At 49.1% G+C, this 22,468-nt stretch overlaps 1 protein-coding gene across 9 annotated transcripts in view; it reads left to right on the forward strand.

Annotated features, from left to right (window-relative positions):
* Positions 1 to 22,468, forward strand: part of dimm (basic helix-loop-helix family member dimmed) — a 627,608-nt gene that overhangs the window by 573,454 nt on the left and 31,686 nt on the right. For 8 of the 9 annotated variants that reach the window (XR_010567290.2, XM_070523699.1, XM_065443608.2 and 5 more), the window contains 2 exons: positions 11,431 to 11,539; positions 20,598 to 20,760. Coding sequence is in view for 8 of the 9 variants with exons in the window: in XM_070523699.1 (XP_070379800.1) it covers positions 20,645 to 20,760 (116 nt within the window). In the remaining variant the exon portion in view is untranslated. The remainder of the gene's footprint in view (positions 1 to 11,430; positions 11,540 to 20,597; positions 20,761 to 22,468) is intronic. The other variant, XM_065443609.2, reaches the window with a different exon arrangement.

The following is a 22,468-nucleotide window of genomic DNA, read 5'->3' on the forward strand; positions in this document are numbered from 1 at the left end:
GTTGTTTATATATATATATATATATATATATATATATTTATATATATATATATATATATATATATATATATATATATATATATATATATATATATATATATATATATATAGTACACGTACATGTAATGCGCGCGCCTTCGTCTGTGGCGACGCGAGCGCCCTCTAAACGTTGGTCCAGTATACGCGTAGGCATAAGTGCAACGGCCGGTCCGGCTAAATCTAAGCACGATGACACAAGCCGCGGGGATTCCTACGGGCGATTCCAGACGATCCCTGGTAGCAGTGAGATCTGCGGACCTGACGAAAATCCTGTTACCGCATTCTGTTAGCCCAAAATGCCCCGCGCCATTCTCTCCCCCACTTCTCCTTCTCATCCCCAATAAAAAAGAGATATAAAAGAAAAAAAAAGGAAGAAAGCCAAGAGAAAAGAAAGGCAGTTCTACAAGTTAGCTAAACGTACCTGGCGTTCCTGCGCCCTGCACGGAACTATACATACAGCGGGACGGCGCAATGTCATCCATCCACTTCCGTGACAGAGAGCCTCCTCCCTCGCGTCGCTCGGTATGGGACGCGCCTGTCACACACCCCTCCCTCCTCCCCCCGACCTCGCTGCCCATTTTCGGCCATTCGCGCTTTGGATGCGACGCCACGTAGGCAGCGCGTCCCACCCCTTCCTCTTCATTAACCCGTCTTACGCGAGCGGTGCTCGGAACGGACGTTAAGGGACGCGTGATGAGCCTGCAAAACATTGTGCCTCAGCAGCGTCTCGTAAGAGGCGAGACGGTCCTTGGAATGAGTCGAGGTGCGGTCGTGCCAAATATATATATATATATATAACGAGAAGAAAGAGGGTTAACCGAGGGGCCCGATATTTATTAGTCATATCATAAGAAGCCAACAAACACTGACACCAAGGACAACAAAGGGGAAATTAAAGTGGATGAAAAAACAACTTGCCGCAGGTGGGAACTGAACCCACAACCTTCGCATTTCGCGTGCGATGCTCTACCAATTGAGCTACCGCGGCGCCGTTTTCCCATCCACTTTCTTGGGTATTTATGTGTCCTAATAGAACCCTGGGAGTGTTAGCCAGTGCCACCACTCCTTGGCGTTTATATATATAGCCTTTCTCGTGACCGCCGTACCTACCGCGCCTTCGCAAGGCACCTCCCACCCCCAAAAGAAACAAAGAACATACGCAACGGAGGGCATTTTATCTTCTAATGCGGCGGTTACTGCGCTATAAACACCCGGACGATAGAAGTGCACGGGGACAGGACGCACGCAGACTCGCAACTGAATTTCATTGGGTGAAAGATGACATATACCTACAAGGATCAAAACGACGTCATCATGCTGATAGGCCATCCAAAATCGCTGCCGTCACAATATTGCGTCCGGAAATCGCAGCTCACATTCAGCAAGCGCAATGGAAGGATCGCTAACACATACACGCGCTTTCTTGTTTGGTTGCTGGTTTACAACGTCCCCAGTCATGCGTCAGTTCCTGCGAATACTAACGGCAGCGCTTTCGTTTCTTTCTTTCTTTTTTTTTTCTCAGTCACGGGTATGGTCACTTACGGTAGAGAGCACCGGTTACTTTCAGGAACGAATGATTAAATAATTTTTTTTCTCCGGTTAGCTATAAAATTTGAAGATGTGCTTTCGGTATAGAAGTTACCGCGTTTAATTTACGTGCGCGGCGACGGATTTTGTTGTTTATGTGCTTTCGGTATAGAAGTTACCACGTTTAATTTACCTGCGCGGCGACGGAGTTTGTTGTTTCTTATTTGTCGAACTATAAAAAAGAATTGCCTAACTATTCACCGTCAAGGTTGCCGTGACAGCCTGGCTCGTTCGCTGGGGACGTGCGTGGCTCGTCAAAGCCCGGTTTCATTCGCCGCGACTCTGGTTGCGAGGCCGATTAGCGTAATTTCCCGGAAATCATAAAGGGGCTCCTCAAAATTTGACGCTGCGGACGCCGCGGCTGTGCGCTTTGCGAAAGCCCGCTAACGATCCCCGTTCATTAACGAAACAGCGCCACCGCGTGGCGCTCGGCGAAAACGGCACATTGCGCGCGACCTGCGTCCGCTTACGCAAAGGGGCGGGAGACGGGGGGGGGGGGGTTAGCTTGGAATGAATAGGATCGAGGGAAAAGGTGCGAAGGTGAAGCGTAATCCGTTCCACTTATTTAGCACTTTGGTGGGGCAAAATGGCTTAATATAACCGAATGAATGAATGAAGGAACGAATCAATCAAATAATCAATCCATCAATCAAATATTGAGTAAGCAAACGAGCCAACGAATGAATGAATGAACTATTGAGTAAGCAAACTAGCCAACGAATGAATGAATGAATGAATGAATGAATGAATGAATGAATGAATGAATGAATGAATGAATGAATGAATGAATGAATGAACTATTGAGTAAGCAAACTAGCCAATGAATGAATGAATGAATGAATGAATGAATGAATGAATGAATGAATGAACGAACGAACTATTGGGTAAGCAAACTAGCCAATGAATGAATGAATGAATGAATGAATTATCAAGCGAGTGTGTGAGCAAACGAACGAACGAATGTATCAAACAATGAATGAGTGACTTAGCGATCGAGCGAGCAAACGAACGAACTAAAGAATGAAATAATGAGGGACCACTCGACACAGGAAACAGACAAAATAACGAATGAAGGAATGAGTGAGCGAATAAATCGAAAAACAAGCTAGGAACTAAACGTAAGAATGAACGAACGAATGAATGAATGAACTAACGAATGAGCAGATGGGAGCGTTGACAAATAATTGAATGAATGAATGAATGAATGAATGAATGAATGAATGAATGAATGAATGAATGAATGAATGAATGAATGAATGAATGAATGAGCCTCCAAACAAACCAGCAAATCAATGAAGAGGGAACGAGTAAGTGAGCGAGCGAACGAAGGAATGAACGAATGAATTAGCAAATACATGAATCGATTAAGGAATCAATAGACGAGTATGCGAATGAGCGAACGAACGGTCGAATGAATTAATCAGTTAATCGAGTGAGCAGAGAAACATGTCGGGTAAATCACAGTCCCGAAAGATAACAGACAAATAAAAATAAACGAAGTAGGGAATGAATGAATTACCGAACGAATTTATGTCTTTGGTTATTTTAGTCTACTTGCGTCGACATTTCTTTCCGCTTTGATTTTAGATAGTACCACGCAGGGAAGCTAGAGAGAATTTCGCTCATATATATTTATATATGTTAACCTACAGGTTACAGGTTATATGTTAATACTGGTTAACCAATGTTAAACTGTATCTGTGTCTCACGTCTGTGGCCGTCTTGTTGAACCCCTCTCAAGACTTGCAGAGTAGCTGAGTCCCGTGAAGGCCGCAGCATCTGACACGCATCAGTTCATTAAACGCAGATCGTTGAAATAAGAAAGAGAGGAACGTTAATGACAGAAAGGGAGACAAGTAAAACGTTTCCGCCAGCTCACTACCTTTTACCAAAATAGATATGTAAATATATATGAGCAAGATTCTCTCTAGCTTCCCTCCGTGGTACTACATCTAAAATTTGGTTCCAGTAGATCGGTAGAACGACGACGAGAAACGGTGCAACGAAAATATTGCCACATCAGCTGTCGCGGACAGCGGCACATAATACACACGAGGCTGAAAGTGCACACGGTAGAAGCCGTAGGCGTGAGCTGTTACGAGCTTCCCTACACCCTCGCACGTGGATACAATTAGTGCCGGGTTACTACACCGAGGCTGTAAGCGGACGGAAAAAAAAAATACAGCTGAGTTAACGAAACCTGGCAGGTACTACACTCACCGCACCGGGAAGCAGTAAACGCATTAGCGGGAAGCCCAATAAAGGAAATGGCGTCGAAGAGACGAAAGCGAAGAAAGGTTCAAAAAAACAAAAACTCATGTGCAGTCGCACTAGTACATAAATTAAGTAACTAATAGAAACAAGCAGGTGTGCACGGGCTTACGTAATGTGCTTCTTCCGAGCAACCCTGTCTTCTCTTTGAACTAGACCTCAGCACAGTGTTGCTTGCCTGACGCGTTCGGGCCGCCGAAGTATTGGAAATTGATACGCTTCGCACCGGTGCTTCCTTCCAAGATTAATGGGGAGCGAAAATGGGGGGGCGCGCTCCCGGAGGCAAAGCCCGCTTGCGGGCACTCGGAAGTGCAGGCTGCTGTTGCTGCTTTTGATACGCGGTACCGCGAAGCGCAACTTTCTTTCTTTTTTGTTCTCTTCTTCATTTTTTTTCTTGTTGGCGCGCTGTCTGTCTTGCGTGTGTTGAATAGCCCGAACACTTGATTGGAGGAAGAGGCGAGACAAAATAAAAAAAGATGAAATATAACTAGCGGCTGCGGGAGCCCGATAACGAGAGTAGGATCGAAATTACGCTTCGTGAGAAGAGGTTCTTTAGATTGCCCCAGTGTTGATGGTATCTTCCTGCGTCTGTTGATCGATGCGTGCGCTCGCGATCGGGCAAGAGATAAGAGTAAAATTGGAGGTAATACAAGGAGCGCGAGGTTCCGCTAACGAATATAAGGTTCTATAGCATGCGGGCTTGGAGTAATGCAGATGGATGCATCGGGACGGGTGCCTAAACTAATGGTGCATAAATGGCTCGGAAGGAGATAAGATAAAAACTAAGGTAAAACAGAGCGCGAGATAGCGGCCTGCTATTGCGGGGAATAATATGTCAACCAGCCGTGGAAAGAAGACAACAGTCTAAGATTATACGAATCGTGTATTTTTGCCTATGCTTGTATAGAGATAAGATACAGTGAAGTAATATAGGGTGATGGGGAGGCTGATAGGGGCTTACTCAGCGCACCTTGATTAAAGCAATGCCAATAACATGCCGTTATATAAGTAATTGAATAAGTAAAAATAATGATTTATTTATTTATTTATTTATTTATTCATTATTTTATTTATTTATTGGGAGTGCTTGCACGAGCGCGTTTTTCGAAGCCTATGAAAATACTATCAGAGGAATGAGATAAATAAAAAAAGCCGCAGTTTCGCCCGAAAGGCGCAACATCGATTGCGATAGCAAATTATTAGACAGCTATACGAAGTAGAGATAGCATAGTTTTATCGGCCGTATAAACTTCTAAACATTCGCTTACTAACTAAACTAACAACGACATAATGTGTAAGCGCGACCGAACGAGGACGTAGACAGGAAACAGACAAACAGAGCCAGAGCTGTCTCTGTGTGCCTGCTTCTTTCTACGTCCTCGTTCAGTCGCGCTTACACGTTGCATCACGGATTCCCACCAACTAACCCGCCGACGTGTTTTAACTAAATTAACAGGCACGGCGCCACGCGCGCACTGGTAAACAAAAGCACATCTCGCTCAAAACGTTGTAGCGAGGAATCGCGGCAGCAGCAGCTATCGAGTTGACCTTCGTGCATCTGTTGCTTCGACGCGATCGAAACGTCGTCGAAAGCACTGCGCATGCGCAGCTACTGGCACTGCGCGCACTGTGCAAATATCGCATATGTGACACCAAAGATGAGGCCCACGCGGGCGCGCACTTTGGCCACGTCGCAGAACGCTTTCAAGATACGGCGCCAGCACGGCCGCGCCGTAAGCAGCAGTCGCCGGAGAAGGACGTAAAGCTAAAGCCCCCTTACGTAAAACCCCTTAAACTTCGTAAAGTAGCGACATTCTAACATGCGCTGTTCGCCACTCCGTAGACGCCTCTCGAGCAAAAATGGCGCTGATGCACCGCGCGAGGGCCCACGTGATGCTATTAGACCAATAGCGACGCGGCCTCGGCCAGAGCGCGCGAAGAGGAGGCAGCATTCTTCAAAGCGTGGCACCACTTTACGAAGTTTAAGGGGCCTTAGTGCGAGGCTGAGGCCAACGAACGCGGCTTAACCTCGCGTTGCGAGCGGCGAGGAAGGCGGGCCGGAAGCATTTTCGTCGTCGCCGTCGCCGGGATGTTCGGCAGAAAGTGCAAGGGCGATAAAAGCGTTGCCGCGCGCCGTGTACTGTGTGTGCGAGTGACAGCACGCGAGCGGAGCCGACGATTGCGTTCCCTGTGCAACGGTAGACAACCTGCTGCACCCCACGGGCTGCATTTCAAGCCAGAAGCGCCTCTTCCGAGCGATTCTGGTGTTCGCCGAGGACATCGCCCTAGCCGATCGCCTCTGAGCCCCCTCCCCACACCTGCGGTGTTTCGACCGCTGCTGCTGCTTCCCTGTCTCTTCCACCACTCTTTTCTGCCCCATCCCCCCTGTGCAGCGCGGTTGAGGTGTCCTCATCTGAGAGACAGTTACTGCGCTGCACTTTACCCCATGTTTCTTCCTTCCCAAACAAGAATCTCTCTCAATCTGGCGCTCGCGTGGTGGAGGAAGAAAGGAGAGCTAAAGCGCTGTCTTCCGTCGCACGAGAGGCCGGGGAGGGGAGAGGAAGGAGGGACGGCTCATACCTTGCGCGTGCCTCCCTCGCCGCGCTGTTCGCGTTGAAGCGAGGTCACTTCGCTCGCTTCTGCTGCCGCGATTGCTCACGTCAGCGTTTTGACAGCAAGTGTCAGCGGTCATCGAGTGTGGTGTGTCTGCCTGTGCGCGCTGACACCATGCTGTTTAACTCAGTTTTTAACGCGACAGCGTTAAGGAGCTCGTGTCGCAGAAAAGCCGGTGTCGTCGGCGTTGGTGTCGGCGTCGGCGGCGTTGGCCGTGAGCGATAAATCCCAGCAGGCACTTCATGAATAAAAAACAACTTGCAAGATGGGCTGGGTGGGAATCGAACCAGGGTCTCCGGAGTGTGAGACGGAGGCGCTACCACTGAGCCACTAGTTCGATGCTTCAAAGCGGTACAAACGCGCCTCTAATGAATGCGGCGTTGCCTTAGAAACGAGCTGTTTCTAAGGCTCAGGCGTGCGTCGCTTACTCAGGCGCACATTTCGTTGCCGCGCCGAACGCTGCGTTGCTCGACGCTCACCGCGTCCGATGCGGAGCGAGTAGTCGCTGCATCCCTTGGCGGGTCGACGGGAACGCTGTCGCGTTCCACTCTTGAAGGCGAAGCTTAAGCGTCCTCCAGTTTTTCTTTTGTCAGCAGGAGGTATTGATGGCCGGAGCTTAACGTCCTATCAAGGGCTTTAGCGATGGTATTTTTTTGTGTCATCCGGATAATAATCATCCGGGCAGGGGGGATAAATTGCCATTGACAACCCCCCTCCCTTACGCTGTCTGTTTTCTCCCACGTCAGACCCAGTGACAACTTCCCCTGACAGCGCAGCGAAAGCTACGGAGCCGAAGCGCGCATTGATTTACTGCGCAACCGCATGTAGTCATTGAATGTAAGCAACCGTAAGCTACGTTCCGTATAGCAAACCACGCAACTTATTTACCGCAAATTGAAATACTTCTTGGGAAATGATTTCCGTTTCACGCTGTTGCTATCTTTTTGGCTTTCTGGTATCCACGTATGCTTTCCCTAGTCCCCCCCCCCCCCCCCGTATAAACCGCCAGAAATAAAACTTCGGCGCTACTTGGCGTAGGAACACAATAGCGGAAGCTCCTCACGTGCGAGCGCGTAGCTTTGGCCGTGCTGCCACGGAAAGTTGTCACCGGGCATATCTACATCTACTTTTAACAAGAAAGCTGGGCTGGTTTGTATGAATTCACGCTCGAGAAAAGACAAATTGCGCACGGGGACGAAGTCGTAGGCTTCGAAAGCGGCCGTGTTCCTTGGGAAATGTTTAATGAAGGGACGTCATGGACGGGTCGCCTCATTAATCAACATAAGAAGGAGAGTATCTGTCAGCGTATCGCTTATGCCGCAGAGAGAGGCCCACCGTTCTCCGGGTTGCACTAAACGTCCATCCCGCCCCCTCCCCTCCCTTTTCTTCTTTTTTTTTTCTAAGCGCTAACAAATGAATCACCGAGAGACGTATCCGTTGGTGAGCAAATCACGACAGATGAAACAAGCCCACCGTGCCAACATTTTTTTCGCCTGCGCTTCGCGATTCATCAACGAATTCATCATCGTTGACGGGAAAAAAAAAACCCGGAGGAAGGCCGTATAAATGAAAGACGCGAGTGTAAGCGCTATAGCCGCTTTAGAAAACCACTCAGGGAGGAGGATTTCTGAGGCCAGGGTCATTGTAGAGCCTCGCGAATGCGGTTCTGAATAATGAATCAGAAGGTCACGATACTTTTGATGAAGCGCCCGGGACGAATAAATTGAGTGCACCGGTGGGGGAAACAAAAAAAAAATTGCGGAGAGGAAGTGAGTCGTTTGTAGTTCCTCCTCTTCAGCAGGCGGCGATGGGTGAGCAGAGTTATTGCTGCGCTCGGTAATCACGCTGCGGATCTTTCGCGGGGAGTCCTTTCACCGCGGTATCAAAAGGTAGCGCGATCTGCATGTTAATGCAGCCGTCAAACGTTGCATCGAGCACAACAAAGGAAGCAGGATGCATGGTCGCTTTAGAGTCTCGTTAGGGCTGCCGTTTCTCCCACTCTTTCTCTCTCTCTCTCTCGCTCTACCTCTACTGATAAATTGCTTCTACGCACAAGTCTTCAACGTTTTACTCGCTTGAGGCGCACTGGCGCCTTCCGATGCTCGCACGAGCGTTGTAACGCGCACGTACTACCGTTCCCACGGAGCTACCGCGTGCATGCTCTGATCTGAGCAGCGAACGTCAAGCTATATCGCGTCATCGAATATTAACGCGACAGCGTTAAGGAGCTCGTGTCGCAGAAAAGCCGGTGTCGTCGGCGTCGGCGGCGTTGGCCGTGAACGATAAATCCCAGCAGGCCCTTCATGAATAAAAAACAACTTGCAAGATGGGCTGGGTGGGAATCGAACCAGGGTCTCCGGAGTGTGAGACGGAGGCGCTACCACTGAGCCACGAGTTCCATGCTTCAAAGCGGTACAAACGCGCCTCTAGTGAATGCGGTGTTGCCTTAGAAACGAGCTCTTCTAAGGCTCAGGCGTGCGTCGCTTGCTCAGGCGCACATTTCGTTGCCGCGCCGAACGCTGGGTTGCTCGACGCTCACCGCGTCCAATGCGGGGCGCGTAGTCGCTGCGCCGAAGCCCATTGTCTTACATCCCTTGGCGGGTCGACGGGAACGCTGTCGCGTTCCACTCTTGAAGGCGAAGCTTAAGCGTCCTCCAGTTTTTTTCACTGGGCGGTGGTGTCTAACGCCGACGTTTTCCCGCATCGGTCTCATCTCGTGCGCCGTCCAGATGCGACGCCTGCTACGTCTGCAGTGGCAACGCTCATCGCGCCAGCGTTCTGAGACGCCTGGTAGCTGCCACGGCGCTGTTCCTTCCGCTCAGAAGGAGCATCCTTGTGTACTGGGTCGCGCCAACATGTCGCACTCCGCGTATAGTAGGTAGAAGGCGCCGTCCGAGGAGGAGGAGAAGCACAACGCCGAACCTTGCTGTCGCTGTCATTTGCTTGGCCCTTCGGGCTTAAATTTCTTTATCCTTCCCTCAAAGGTTCTTCGGCCTCGCATTTAGAGATATTCGCACGCTGTACGTACACGCTTTGTGAAAAGTAGACGTCCTTTCGCTCGCGCGAGGTGTTTGGGGTTGCGAGGAGGCGAGTGTGCTCTAGGAGGAGGGGGAGGGGTGGAGACGCGCGGGCGTCTCCTCTTCTACTCCGGCCGCGGCTGCGCAACAAGTGGCTGAGCGCTACCGGGCTTGCGTATTGGGCGGAACCTGCGGTAGTTGCAAAGCCTAGATGACGCGAAGTGGCTGGAGGCTGCGTGCGAGTTTTGTTATCGCGCGCCTCGTTCGTGTTGAAGGTAGAGGCAGCACGAAGGGGAAATTCGCTCGCCGCTGCTGCCGCTGTTCCTCGAGTCAGCGTTGTGGCAGCTAGTGTGAGCGGTTCTCGAATGGAGATCTGTTCGTGTTTGTCCGCGCGTCAGTTTGTTTGGTAATTTAATTAGTAAGTGAATGTTTACCGCAATTCACAGCGCCCATAAAACTGCAAACGTTGCTTTGCGTATTTCTCTAAAACTTTGCTATCGCTATCGATGTTTCTCCTGTCGGGCGAAATTGCGACTTCTTTGTACTCATTCTCGTTTTGCGTGAGTATTCACGGATAACGCAGATGGTTATCTTACGTAATGCCTTATGTAATGCCTCTGAGCCTTTAAGGCTTCAATAAGTGAAATGATTTTGCATATTGCTTTCTATTCCGCTCATCAACTCTGCTTATTTCACCGCTTCTTTTAAGGCACCGCTTGAGTGCGTCATACAGGGACTCAGACGTGTAAAAATTAGGAACTTTGCAAGGTTATTTGGAACGATCGATCCGGTAAACTGATAAAATTGATTAAACTCGAGCGATACAGCGAAATGTCTTTCACTGTGGTGACAGTTTACAGCACGGCAATGTCGATGCTGCGTGGCGTGCACTAAAGATGTTTGTGCAAAAGACGAGAACGTATGTCGGATTGGATTTCAGTGATAAACCACTTGGTGTCGGCTGTGACGTTCGAAACCGGATCGTCTTTGTCTGAAAGCTGGTGCATTAACCACTGCACAAGCTAGTTTTAACGAAGCCGCAATTGCATACTCGTCGGATACGGCGTATCAGTTGCAGAACGTAACCCAGTCAATTACCTATCAATAAGAGCGATCGGTAACGCAGTTCAGTAACTTCTATAGTGATCTGCCAGGTAAGTTATGGGCAAGAACATGGTTTCAATCTGCAGCTTCTAAACGCATTCCTTTTGTTTTAAAGCGAACCTTTCCTTCGGCTCTTCTCCCTACATTGCGATAGAAGGTTCCTTAACCGAGTAAATTGGACCCATACCGGAGGTAATGTATTCAAACCCGATCCCGGAGGTTGTGTATCGTTATGAAAGGTGGTGACTTGGTGGACTGATCCAGACACCAGTACTCAATCTGTATCCTTGCAACTGTTCTAAAGTGGTTTGTAGCCCGCCGTGGTTGCTGAGTGGCTATAGGTGCTAGGCTGCCGAGCGCGAGGTCGCGGGATCGAATCCCGGCCATGGCAGCCTCATTTCGATGGGGGCGAAATGCGAAAACACCCGTGTACTTGGATTTGGGTGCAAGTTAAAGAATCCCAAGTGGTCGAAATTTCCGGAGTCCTCCGCTACGGCGTGCCTCATAATCAGAAAGTGTTTTCGGCACGTAAAATGCCATAGTTTAATTTTAATGAAGTTTGTAACGGAGGCCTAACCTGGAGGAAGTAGAATGTTACAGCTTCTACATAGCTCATAGTATTAACGAAGTAAAGCTAACAATAAGAAAATCAAGTGGGAAAACTATGACTGAACTTCTTACAACTATTTGCCGATGATTTCCGTCCATTTTTTCACGTCATTTGTTGCCACCAGAATGTTGCCGTTCACGATACCTGTCACTCACTGACTTTGCTTTCTTTTTCTTTCTTTCTGCGCAGGCGCGAAGTCCGAAGGGCCCGCGCCACCCAGCGCCACCTGCCGGCCGTCTCAGGCCCTGCATGAGGTTGCCGCGTGAAATGACCACGTGACGTCGCCACCCATTGCTAGGTATAGTCTCTCTTCACCCGTGGTATTCGCTGCCCGGCCATTGTAGGCGGTGAGCCGTTGTTTTTGTAGTTTTTTCAGTGATGTGCGCCTGCAAAAATAGCCCACCAGGAGGTTGGGTACTGCACATACATTGAAACATAAAATGTGAAGAAATAAAAGGACGCAGAAAAAGAAGGTGCACTGTCACCCGAATCATAGACAACAAATAATACAGCATTACAATACTACACGAAGTAAAGTGCATGGTCTCATGTGCGGTTTAAATTGCAGTAACATTGATTTACTGATGCTGCATTCGGCTGTTCGTTTTCGAACGCCCTGGCGGGGCGCGTTACACTCGGCTGCTTGAAATCTAGAGCCCAGAAAACGTTCGGCTGGCTCTTTCAAAGCGCCGCGCTCCACCTCGGAGCACTCGTAGGTACTCTGACCCTGGACCTGGGAGCGCGACCGCGTTCTGGTGGAGTTCCGGTCACGTGGTTCCTGCAACTTCCGTTGTCGGCGTGGTGTCTGCCGCGCCGGCGCGACAGTAGAGGGCGTGTGCGTCGATGCCTGCGCGTCCTTGTCCATTTACAAATAAAAAAACAAGAAGTACTGACGTGCTTCCTCTTGTAGTATCCGATTCCTCTGGCGAGCAGCTGATCGTTCGACTCGGGCACGCCTTCTTTCGCTCCGTTGCCTAGCGGGCGCCACATCGTTGCAATCCGAGTCAGAAGGCGATAATAACCGGGGCAGCGGGGAGCAGGTGTACTTGTGCCAAAGCGGACGTTCCGCGTTGCCTCTCCCTTTTACCATCGTACTGCGCGGCGCCCCCGAAGCACGACCGATCACGTGATGTGAGCACTCGCGATCGCACCGCTGGCCTCATGAGAAGCGCCGGCAGCGGGGAGCGCGCGTGCTTGTCCCAGAGCGGACGTTCCGCGTTGCCTCTCCCTTTACCATCTTACTGTGCCGCGCCTCCGAAGCTCGACAGACCACGAGACGTCCAACAGTGGGCGCCCAAGTAGACAGCGCCGCATAAAGGTACCAGCCTTCTCGACTCTGCCGCACTCGCAGCCGATCACGTGGCCTCCATTATTCGCCGCGCGAGCCACAGCACTCGTGAGAGAACGGTGGTGGCGACGACACACAAATGCGCCTAGAATGTCCGTATATATGCTATCGTAATAAAAACAACAAAGGGATAAAAATATATATTGAATGAATTAAAAACAAAGAAAGACCTTGTAGATCGTGCACTGATTGCGATACTTTGTACATACTCGCGAAGAATGTTGTATCTGCAACACGCGAGAGTCCGCCGCGAATACTGCACTTGCAAACCTAAGCTAGATATTACTGCAAACATTCAATGCTTAGATGCTGTTATCATTATTTCAAGTACACGCCGCGGGGTATCTATAAATGCAAGAACGTACACGTGTGTAACCATCGCCGTGTGTTTAGAGTGATGCGAGACTGGCGTTGGCAAGGTCTATCCGCCCATCGCGCCCTAGTTTTGTTTACACTGAGGGTTTTAGAGCGAAAGCGTTTAACGATCTTACGAAGCAATGCATGCTCTATCTTGTGTCGCCGCCCTTCGAGACACGGTACGTCTTCTTCCTATTGGCAGTCCATTGTTGGGGGACAAAGAAAACTCGCGGGCAGTTTTCGATTATGCCCTGTTCCCCACTGTCGCATCGATCCGTACGAGCTGCGGGCAAAGTGCCTTGCAGCGGCAACAGATGACGCCCCGGTCGCCCCAACTTCATCCATCACGCGGCGGGACCAATGTTTGCCAAGCGCTAACCACGCAGAGAGACTCGCCGCGAGGGGCAAAAAAAAAAAAAGGCGCGTTGGGCTAGCACGCGCGCGAGCCGATGTCGGAGAGTAAACACCAAGCTGCCCGGCACTGACCGTGCGGGCGGCCGCAGTTTGGACCGGCGCGCCGAGCGCTGGCGAGGCCATTTTCGATTAGTGCCAGTCGCTATGCCCGTCTGGCATCAAGGTGTCTTGAATATTATGCGCAGACGACAGGCTGGCCTTGCCCGGAAGCCGAGCAGACGACACAGGCAGTGCGGAGCAGACGATGTTCGTCTGTTCCACCAATATAATAATAATAATAATAATAATAATAATAATAATAATAATAATAATAATAATAATAATAATAATAATAATAATAATAATTTGCTTTAAAAAGTTGTCTAAGTATACGTAAGCATCGTGCCACTTGTTAATCTCCGCGCAGCCCGGTGCCATTATCAATGTTATGAAACTTTATTCGACCAGCATAAACCCTTATCAACTCTCATCGGCCGTTATAAAGCTTATCGAACATGATTCGACCCTTATTAACATGCATGTCCAGCAAAGCTGCTGCAAAACCACCACTAAAATTGCTGAGGTGGGTATGGTGGTGCTGAGGTGGGTTTATTGATGGTTCGGATGCTAGTTTTAAGCTTGTTCTTTATTGAAATGTACACTGTTCTGTGCGTTGTACGGGTGATTTCAATGAATGTATGCACTGGTCGCTTCACTTTTCTGAGCGCTTGTAGACTCTGCCTTAGGTACGTATGAGCCATTGCATTTTTTTTTTGCTTGCTTACGGGGGTAGCAGCCACTGTTTAGGGCGGTATGAGCTATTGCATTCGTCCTGTGTGATAGTAGTACAAATTTCTTGTTGAGTAGACATAGAATGTGTAAGAATTGAAGACATTTATTTCCATCAATGTGAAGGGGGATGTCGAAAAAAAAGATAAGCTCAATTAACAGCTTGACTACCGAACCAGTTCGCTTACCCCCGTGTGAAAGAAGTTTTGTAAACATGCCATAACGTGTCGTGAAAGCAATAGCTAGTGCCATCTCATCAAAGGCTGGATTTGAAATTATGCTCGAATGCTAGCGTAAGCGCGGTTTGCCGGTACATACTGGCTTTCACATCTCTGGGTACCCGCCGTGGTTGCTCAGTGGCTATGGTGTTGGGCTGCTGAGCACGAGGTCGCGGGATCGAATCCCGGCCACGGCAGCCGCATTTCGATGGGGACGAAATGCGAAAATACCCGTGTGCTTAGATTTAGGTGCACGTTAAAGAACCCCACGTGGTCAAAATTTCCGGAGTCCTCCACTACCGCGTGCCTCATAATCAGAAAGTGGTTTTGGCACGTAATACCCCAAATATTATTACATCTCTGGGTGTCTAGGTTTGGCGCTGGCTTTTGCGCGGTGTTTGAACGTGACGGTAGCCCCACTGCAGTACCTACCTGCGTGCTTCACGCTCCTGAGGCCATGCTTATCGATGCCATTTTCGGGACCGTTCTGTGACCAAGGTGTCTCGAACATGCGTAGAAAACCGGCTTGCCTTACGTAGATGCGAAGCAGACGACGGAGACGGCGAAGAGCAGACTATGTTCGTCTGCTCTGCAACTTTCACAATGTTCACTTACTGCTATGTGGACGTAAAAAATTTTAGAAAGACGGCATCATGCGCAGTGAAACTAGTAACTAGTGCTATGTCTTGATAGGCTGGATTGGGAATTTTGTTCGAACCATAGAGTTGGACTATGTTCGAACCATTTCGTATCGTTGAGTGTCGTGATTTGGCGCTGGCATCGTGCACAATATCCGACCTTGGAAATTCGCTCCCACGGACATGACCTGCGTGTTTCGCGCTAATGGGGCCATTTTTTTTCATTAGTGCCAGTCGCTAGGCTCTTCTGAAATTAAGGTGTGTAGAAAGGTGCAGACTAATGGACGACCTTGCACAGCAGGTGACGCAGAACCAGTGGCTCCTAAAAAATCTATGTTCGCTTACTCCTGTGTGCGTATAATTTTTTAAAGCGTCGTAAAAGTGACAGCTATGGACTTCAAAGCTGGGTTAGTTGGTTTAAGTTCAAGTTGGCGAACAGCGCAGCCGGTGGGAAAGGAGATACGTGCTGTACGGAGATCCGTCCTCCTGTCGTCTGCTATGATCGCCATGTACAACGGCAAACGTCATCATATCATAAGCTAAGATTCGAAATTTTGAGGGAACGCCCGCGAATTTTATTGATTGATCGGTGGCTTGGCAGTTAGTGGTTGGCACCGTCTACGCGGACATTGATTCCCGAGTGCGAATAACGCTGTCGCTGCTGCTATGAAGCCGCTGCCGCAGCTTCGTCGTACGTGCTTTGCGCTAGTGAGGCCATTTTCTATTAGTGCCCGTCGCTAGGGGTCCCTCCACGATCAAGCGGGTCCCGAATATGCGCAGACAATCGGCTGGCCTTGCGCATAAGCCAAAGCAGACGACGTTCGTCTGCTTCGTAACGCTCAGTGTTCTCTTACTGGAGTGTGGCTGACCCGCCGTGGTTGCTCAGTGGCTATGGTGTTGGGTTGCTGGGCACGGAGGTCGCGGGATCGAATCCCGGACCACGGCGGCCGCATTTCGATGGGGGCGAAATGCGAAAAACACCCGTGGTGCTTAGATTTAGGTGCACGTTAAAGAACCTCAGGTGGTCGAAATTTCCGGAGTCCTTCACTACGGCGTGCCTCATAACTATAAAGTTGATTTGGCACGTATAACCCTATAATCTAATTTTTTCAGTGCGGATGAGCTCAAAATTTGCGGAAACATGCAAGGAGGCGTAGTGAAAGCAACCGATAGTCTCTGATAACAAGAGGCTGCATTCGAAATCCTATTTAGGATCCGTTGTCTTCGCTGCCCAATCTATAAATGCCGTGACTCTGCGCGGATGCTGCGATGATGATGATACCTGAACCCGAAGAAGCGTGGCAGTAAGCTGTATGCGGTGCTTACGCATGGTTCGGTCACCCTGGCTGCTTTGAGAACGTGCGATCATTTCCCATTAGACCCAGTCGGACAGACCTGTCCGGTTCCGGTTCCGGCTATATATAGACGACGGCCCCCAGTTGGACGGAGCAGCAGACGACACTCAAATGTCGAGGAGCAGACGATGTAGCGCCTCGCAGGCCACTCTCCGTTGCTCGTGCCGCAGGGGGAAGCATTTATGGACAAGACGCATGCGCACACTTTGAATCGTTTGACAATGGCGCTGCACACTTTCGATGAGATCGGTAGAGGTTGAGGTAGAGGTTGAGAGTTGCACTGGTTCATAATTGGCAGCACTTCCTGATCTCTATATATATGCTGTTTGTTTAAGCAGGTGCCTATTGGTTCAATTCTGCGATAAAAGGAAGAAGGAAAAGAAGCATAAAGGAAAATAGGAGAGAGACACCGCGAATTCTGTGCGTTTCGGATGTGTTCGCAATGAGCCAAGGAGCGGGCAGATAGATATTTTCATTTAATTATTTTACCAGCGTGCCCGGTCAGCCTTTAAAGGGACTGACAACTGGCAAGGATTTGTTGTGAGACGTTGATGGAAATGATGTGACCATGATTTATAGTGATAGAATCTAGCACGCTGTTCGGGATTTAAGTAGGAAACACAATTTTAAATCGGCAAAGAAAGTCAGAAAATACAGTAAGGGGCGAGGCCTGGCGGTGAAATCGTGTTACTTCGAAATTAAGTCGAGAGATTACTGTACGTAAGTCGACTGTCATTAAGTACAGTGTAATTATCGCTTAATATCGCAGTTAGTACATGATTAGACACTCGCGCTTTATTCTATGCCCTATTGCAAGGTAAAGGAAGCCCACGCTGACGAGCGGCGCTGGCGTCGTCCCACATGCTGCGTATAAGTGCGCGAGTATAGCGCGAGTTTGGCAAGTGCCCAGAGTTTCATGATATCCCTGTGACTCAAGGAGCCATCGACGAGTTGTGCCGTAAATGGGTTCGTTTTTTTACCGTCTTGTCCGCGCCTCTGTCACGCTGTACCGACGCCGGGCACTCCACCGACCGTCGGTAGATTGTCGGCGTCGATATCACTCTGAACATTTTTACACCCTTAAGGGTGTTTTCTTGTCGCACTGTAACACCCTTGTCGGCAGGGCCTTGCACACATTCATAGAGGACGACAGCGGAGCTCTAACGAGACGTGCGATAACAAAAGACGTAGTTGAAAACCATGTAATCATTGTGACAGCCTTGGGCGCGTATAAATATCCCACAGGAGAGTTTCCTATCTCTCCCTGTGAAATTGTCTTGTCGGATACTTCTGTGCGCCCAAGGCTGCCAGAATGATTGCATAGTTTTCAACTACGTCTTTTGTCATCGCACGTCTCGTCAGAGCTCCGCTGTTGTCCTCTATAAATATTTTTGGGGCTCTGATGGTAAGGGTGCTACCGCGCGACAAAAACGCCCTTAAGACACCCGTAAGGGTGTAAAATGTTTAGATTGTGTACATTGTGACAGCAACGCCGACGCGAAGGAAGAAACGCTGCGCTGGCAATGGGCAGACCAAAATCGGTGTCAGGTTGGCCTAGTGTGAGTGAGCGTTTACCAATCGGCATTCTCCAGGCGTGTTGCTTGTGGCGGATACGGTGGTCTGTCGTGTGAGTCGGATTCGTCGCCTCCGTTGCCGCTTTCGTCCATCGAAGCATGGCCTTCGGGTGTTACTTCGGACGGATCTAAATTCCGAGCACGCGTGCGCGCTAAACTCCTTTGTTCCAGCTCGCTCAGGTCTTCGAGAGATGCCATCGGAAATCAGAAGCGCACGCTTGGCTACAGCAACACGAACAGCGTATCACGCATAAAAGCGTCGTTTCGGTTTCGATGCGCTTGGTCTCGTTTTTAGTCAAATACCAAAGCAGTTGGACAGAAAACCGCAAAAACACGTAGCTACTATCGCAGAAATACTTTAACACTTTGGAAAACATTAAATTGTGGGAGCATTGACTCGATAAGCAAAATAATACTTTCTCACACCTGCGGCCGCACTTGTCGTCTGCCTCCCACACACTGCAAACAGGCTACCTGACCTTGTAGACGACAACTGGCCGATGCCTACGTGGCCAAAAACTCGTTTGTAGCACTTATGTACGAAGGCTATAGCCTATATTAAGCCAGAAAGCTGTAGCGCTCGGGCCATTGTTAATTCAGTCTCGTGTTACGACGCTCTTCAGCGGACGTGGGGTTCGATCCGTCCGGATGCTGTTATTCCGCCTCATCTACCGGAAACAGACGACAAGGATAGTTAGACGGAGCAGACGACGCAATTTGGAACAGGCCGGAAGCAGACGGAAGCACCCCCGGAGAGCTGTTCCTCATTGGCGGGACTCTGTAAACAGCCTTCCGTGATCGATGGCATCGTTTGCACCGTGTGTCTAGCGAGGACTAACCGTACAGCCCCTTGGAGACGACACTGCAAGGAACCGTTGTAATCATTGTCTTTCGTTGCGTCTATAGGGAAGTGCTGCTGGCGTACACAACTCAACGGTTTCAGCAGTCCCTGTGTTTTTTGCTTCGCGGGGCTAGTAATGACTGCGGACATCTATAATAGGAGAGCGCTGAAGTAACACCAGATAACAGGGAGCTTTAGTGAAACGGTCATATTTCTCATTAATCTTCTGGTAAAGGAATCGCTCAGCCTAGAGAACCTGTCACAAAACCTTAAATGCGATCGCAATGCCCGTCTCAAAGCTCCGAGATCCTGCTTATGAACCACGTGTTTCTGGTTTTATTTTTGGTGACGTGTTTGTCGACATACAGGTGGTAGATTGTACGCGGTACTTGCGATGGGCCTCAGAGGGTGTCAACACGTCTTCGCATAGCTTTTGGAGAGCTGTTCGCTTGAACTTGGTCTCTGGCTGAGTTTGTGCTGAGCTCCTTTCGATTAGTCTGTAGTTGCTGTTAGCTTCCGCTTTACACCATTTAACCGCTTGGTTTCACTGCTGCGTTTTACCATTTCCGCGAACTATTTCCGGCTTGTTCGCGTGACTCGAGCACAGCAACTGTCGGCACGAACACCGCTATGCTAAATATCGTATGTAACATAAACCTCACAACCACCTGTATAGTGGTTGAAAAGCTGTAAAGCTGTCTTCACTGCACCAGTTGTCTTTGTGAGGAAAAGCCTGCTTCAAAAAACCTCGCCGGCTTTTTTTTCTTGCTTTCTTTTTTTATCTTTCTTGTGCAGCTTTTTTTTTTTTTAACTGTCAATCTGGCCAAGACATTGTTTAACCTGCGAATTCTTTGCCTACCTCTCATGTAACACCCCATGTTTGCGGCCTTTTTAATAAATAATGACAAAAACAGCAATGAAAAGGCTTGGCCCAATATTGTAATGTTCCATTTATTCTATTTCTTGCAGTTGCTGTTGTGTGATGTTAGCTCTTTCCGAAAAAAAGAAGAAAAGCTGACGCTATTCATTCTATAGTTATTTTTCATTGATGCGCGTGTCAACAGACGGTCTCGCATTAAGTCTTTTGACGACGAGACCTTCTTCTGTACTTATGTTTTCTTGAACGTGTATATTCCAGATTTGCGAGAAAAAGAAAATTGAATCGAATTGACGAAAAGAAGCCAGAGTTAAGCGATTCCTTTGTCTATGGACTCACCTACTGCCACACCAGCGTCCTCCCGCACATCGAGGCGACCATCTTGTTGTTGCATACTCGTTCCTCTTACCTGCGGTCGCCCCCTATCGGGGGAATGGCCAAGAAGAAGCCAGCGTTTATAAGATGGCCGATCGTAAGGGGTCTGATGAGAGGGAAAGGGGGGTTTGCACTAGTAGAATAATGTATTAACTGGGCTCGCCCACTAACAAGGGAATGGTGAAGAAGCCAGCGTTTGTCAGACGGCTGATTGGAAGGAGTTCTATAAGAGGTGAAAAGGGGGCGGGGGTTATAAGATGGCCGATTGTAAGGGGTCTGATGAGAGGGGGAGGGGGGGTTTGCACTAGTAGAATAATGTATTAACTGGGCTCGCCCACTAACCAGGGGATGGTGAAGAAGCCAGCGTTTGTAAGACGGCTGATTGGAAGGAGTTTTATAAAAGGTGGGAGGGGGCGGATTGGGGGGGGGGAGATTGCACTACCAGAATAATGTATCCATCTTAAAGCAAGAATCCGGCTAAAAACATAAAATTATATATTTGAAATATTCATTAAATGTTGATTGTCGGTGTGTCTCTTTGTGGCTCTCGGTTTGGGACCTTTTACAGTCACTCCCCCCTTTTTTTTGTAGTCACCTTATAGCAGCAACGCCCCCTGGCTATTCGTCGCAGGGAGGTCATGGTGAGGTCTCGAGGCGAAGACACGGCGGCTCACGAAGAGGACCCGCTGGGCGCCGAGGACTGGCCCGACGAGGCGCGCCAGCCCGACCGAAAGAGGCCCAGGCCGGACTCGAGGTACGACAATAGGTAGCGTGTCCCCCTGCGGGCCACTGTAGCCTGCATGCGACAGAACTGGACAGGCGGCTGTAGCCTGAACAGATGTTGATAGTGCTGGAAGTGTCACTGTGCTGTGCGATGACAGTGTTCGGTGACAGTGACCGATTGTGATTCTGTGTCTATGCTCCTTCCTTTCCTTACCTCTACTTTGTTACCACTTTACCTCCCCCTCCCCTCTCTCCCCAGCGTAGGGTAGCCAACCGGATTTTTTTTCTCTGGTTAACCTCCCTGCCTTTCCCCTTTCCTCTCTCTCTCTGCGTGTGTGTGTGCGCACTGAGCTAGCGCGTCAGTCGTTTATGCATCTCCCACGGGCATTGCGGTGACAAAAAGTTCCTCATAATGGCAGAGCCTTTAGCGCAATTATTGATCGTAGCAGTAAACCGTAGTAGTAAACCGTACCAACTAGCCCAGGAATAAGCCTTGTTGAACAAAAAGTTACCCCCATACCGGGACTCTGCGCTGTGCAAGCCCAGCGCGCATTATACGGGCATTAGCGCAGTTTCCGAAGTCGTCAGACTTGAGGTAGCCAGCCGTGGCTTGTTTCGACGTGAACCTCCGGAAGAAGCGGCACCAGAGGTCTCTTCTCTCCTTTACGCGTTCGTTCTTTATATCCTAAACCCCATTTTTCTATGTGTAGGGTAGCGAGCCAGGCTGGTGCGTCTGGTGGACTTCCCTGCCTTTCTCTTACTTCGTTCCTCTCTCTCTCTCTCTTTCTGTTCTACCAGCCTCGATGAGGTAACTAAAGCTTTTGCTCCAGGCTCCGGCCATCATGTACACTTTGGCGGTAAAATAAGACAGTCCTGTCCAATCCAAGCTAATGTGCGCTGAAAACTGCACGTCGACAATACGCCGTGTCAGGCTATCTACGATAGAATAAATGCTATCTTGATTTAAGAAAGGATGTTTTATCTTTTTCTTTAATAATACGTAGCGTAAAAGCTCGGTATACAGTAGGCGCCACAAGAGCCGACTGCGCCAGAGAAGTGTAACTTTTGAGAGCTATAACGCCAAGAAAAAAAGAAAAGTGGAGTATCATCCGCGTACCTACGTTACCACAGTTGCACTCGCATTGTTAGGTCTGCACTCTGTTAGGCTTAGCATCGGTTAGTGCTGTCAAAGCTTTATTTTTCTTTTAATATATATTTTTCTTGGTGGAAAAGAGCCGGGAAACGTTGCAGGTTACGGTCTCTTGAGCCGGAAACGTGTAATGCAAAAAGGAAATGGCTGGATACGTGGAAGGCGTTCTTAATTCGCGTAAAGCCCCGTTGTTTCGCAGTGCGCAGTAGAATGGGGAAGAACTCTTTTCCCTTTTCCCGGAACCTGCTCGGAAGCGGGAAGCACCGGAACGAGCGCTTGCGAAAGCCTGCTTCCTTCCTGTTTCGAAGACAAGCGCGGAAGAAAACGTTTTTATTAGTTGGCTTGTTGGCTCGTTCGTAAAAATTACCATGTATAAGCATTCGAAGTGCCCAGTTTGCTTCTTTCAGACAGTTGGCTGTGTTTTACGAAGCGCCGGATGGCTGGAGAACCCGCTGTGCTATTATTAAGTTCCAGAAATTGGGGACCTTCCTTTCGTTTTCATTTTATCTTTGGATGAGTTAATGTCTGCACTTCTGCAATTTGTCCATTTTCTTTTTTTTATATCGTTTTTGACTTCATCTTATATGAA

This window comes from Dermacentor albipictus, chromosome 8 (assembly GCF_038994185.2).
Source record: "Dermacentor albipictus isolate Rhodes 1998 colony chromosome 8, USDA_Dalb.pri_finalv2, whole genome shotgun sequence".
Classification (NCBI taxonomy): domain Eukaryota; kingdom Metazoa; phylum Arthropoda; class Arachnida; order Ixodida; family Ixodidae; genus Dermacentor; species Dermacentor albipictus.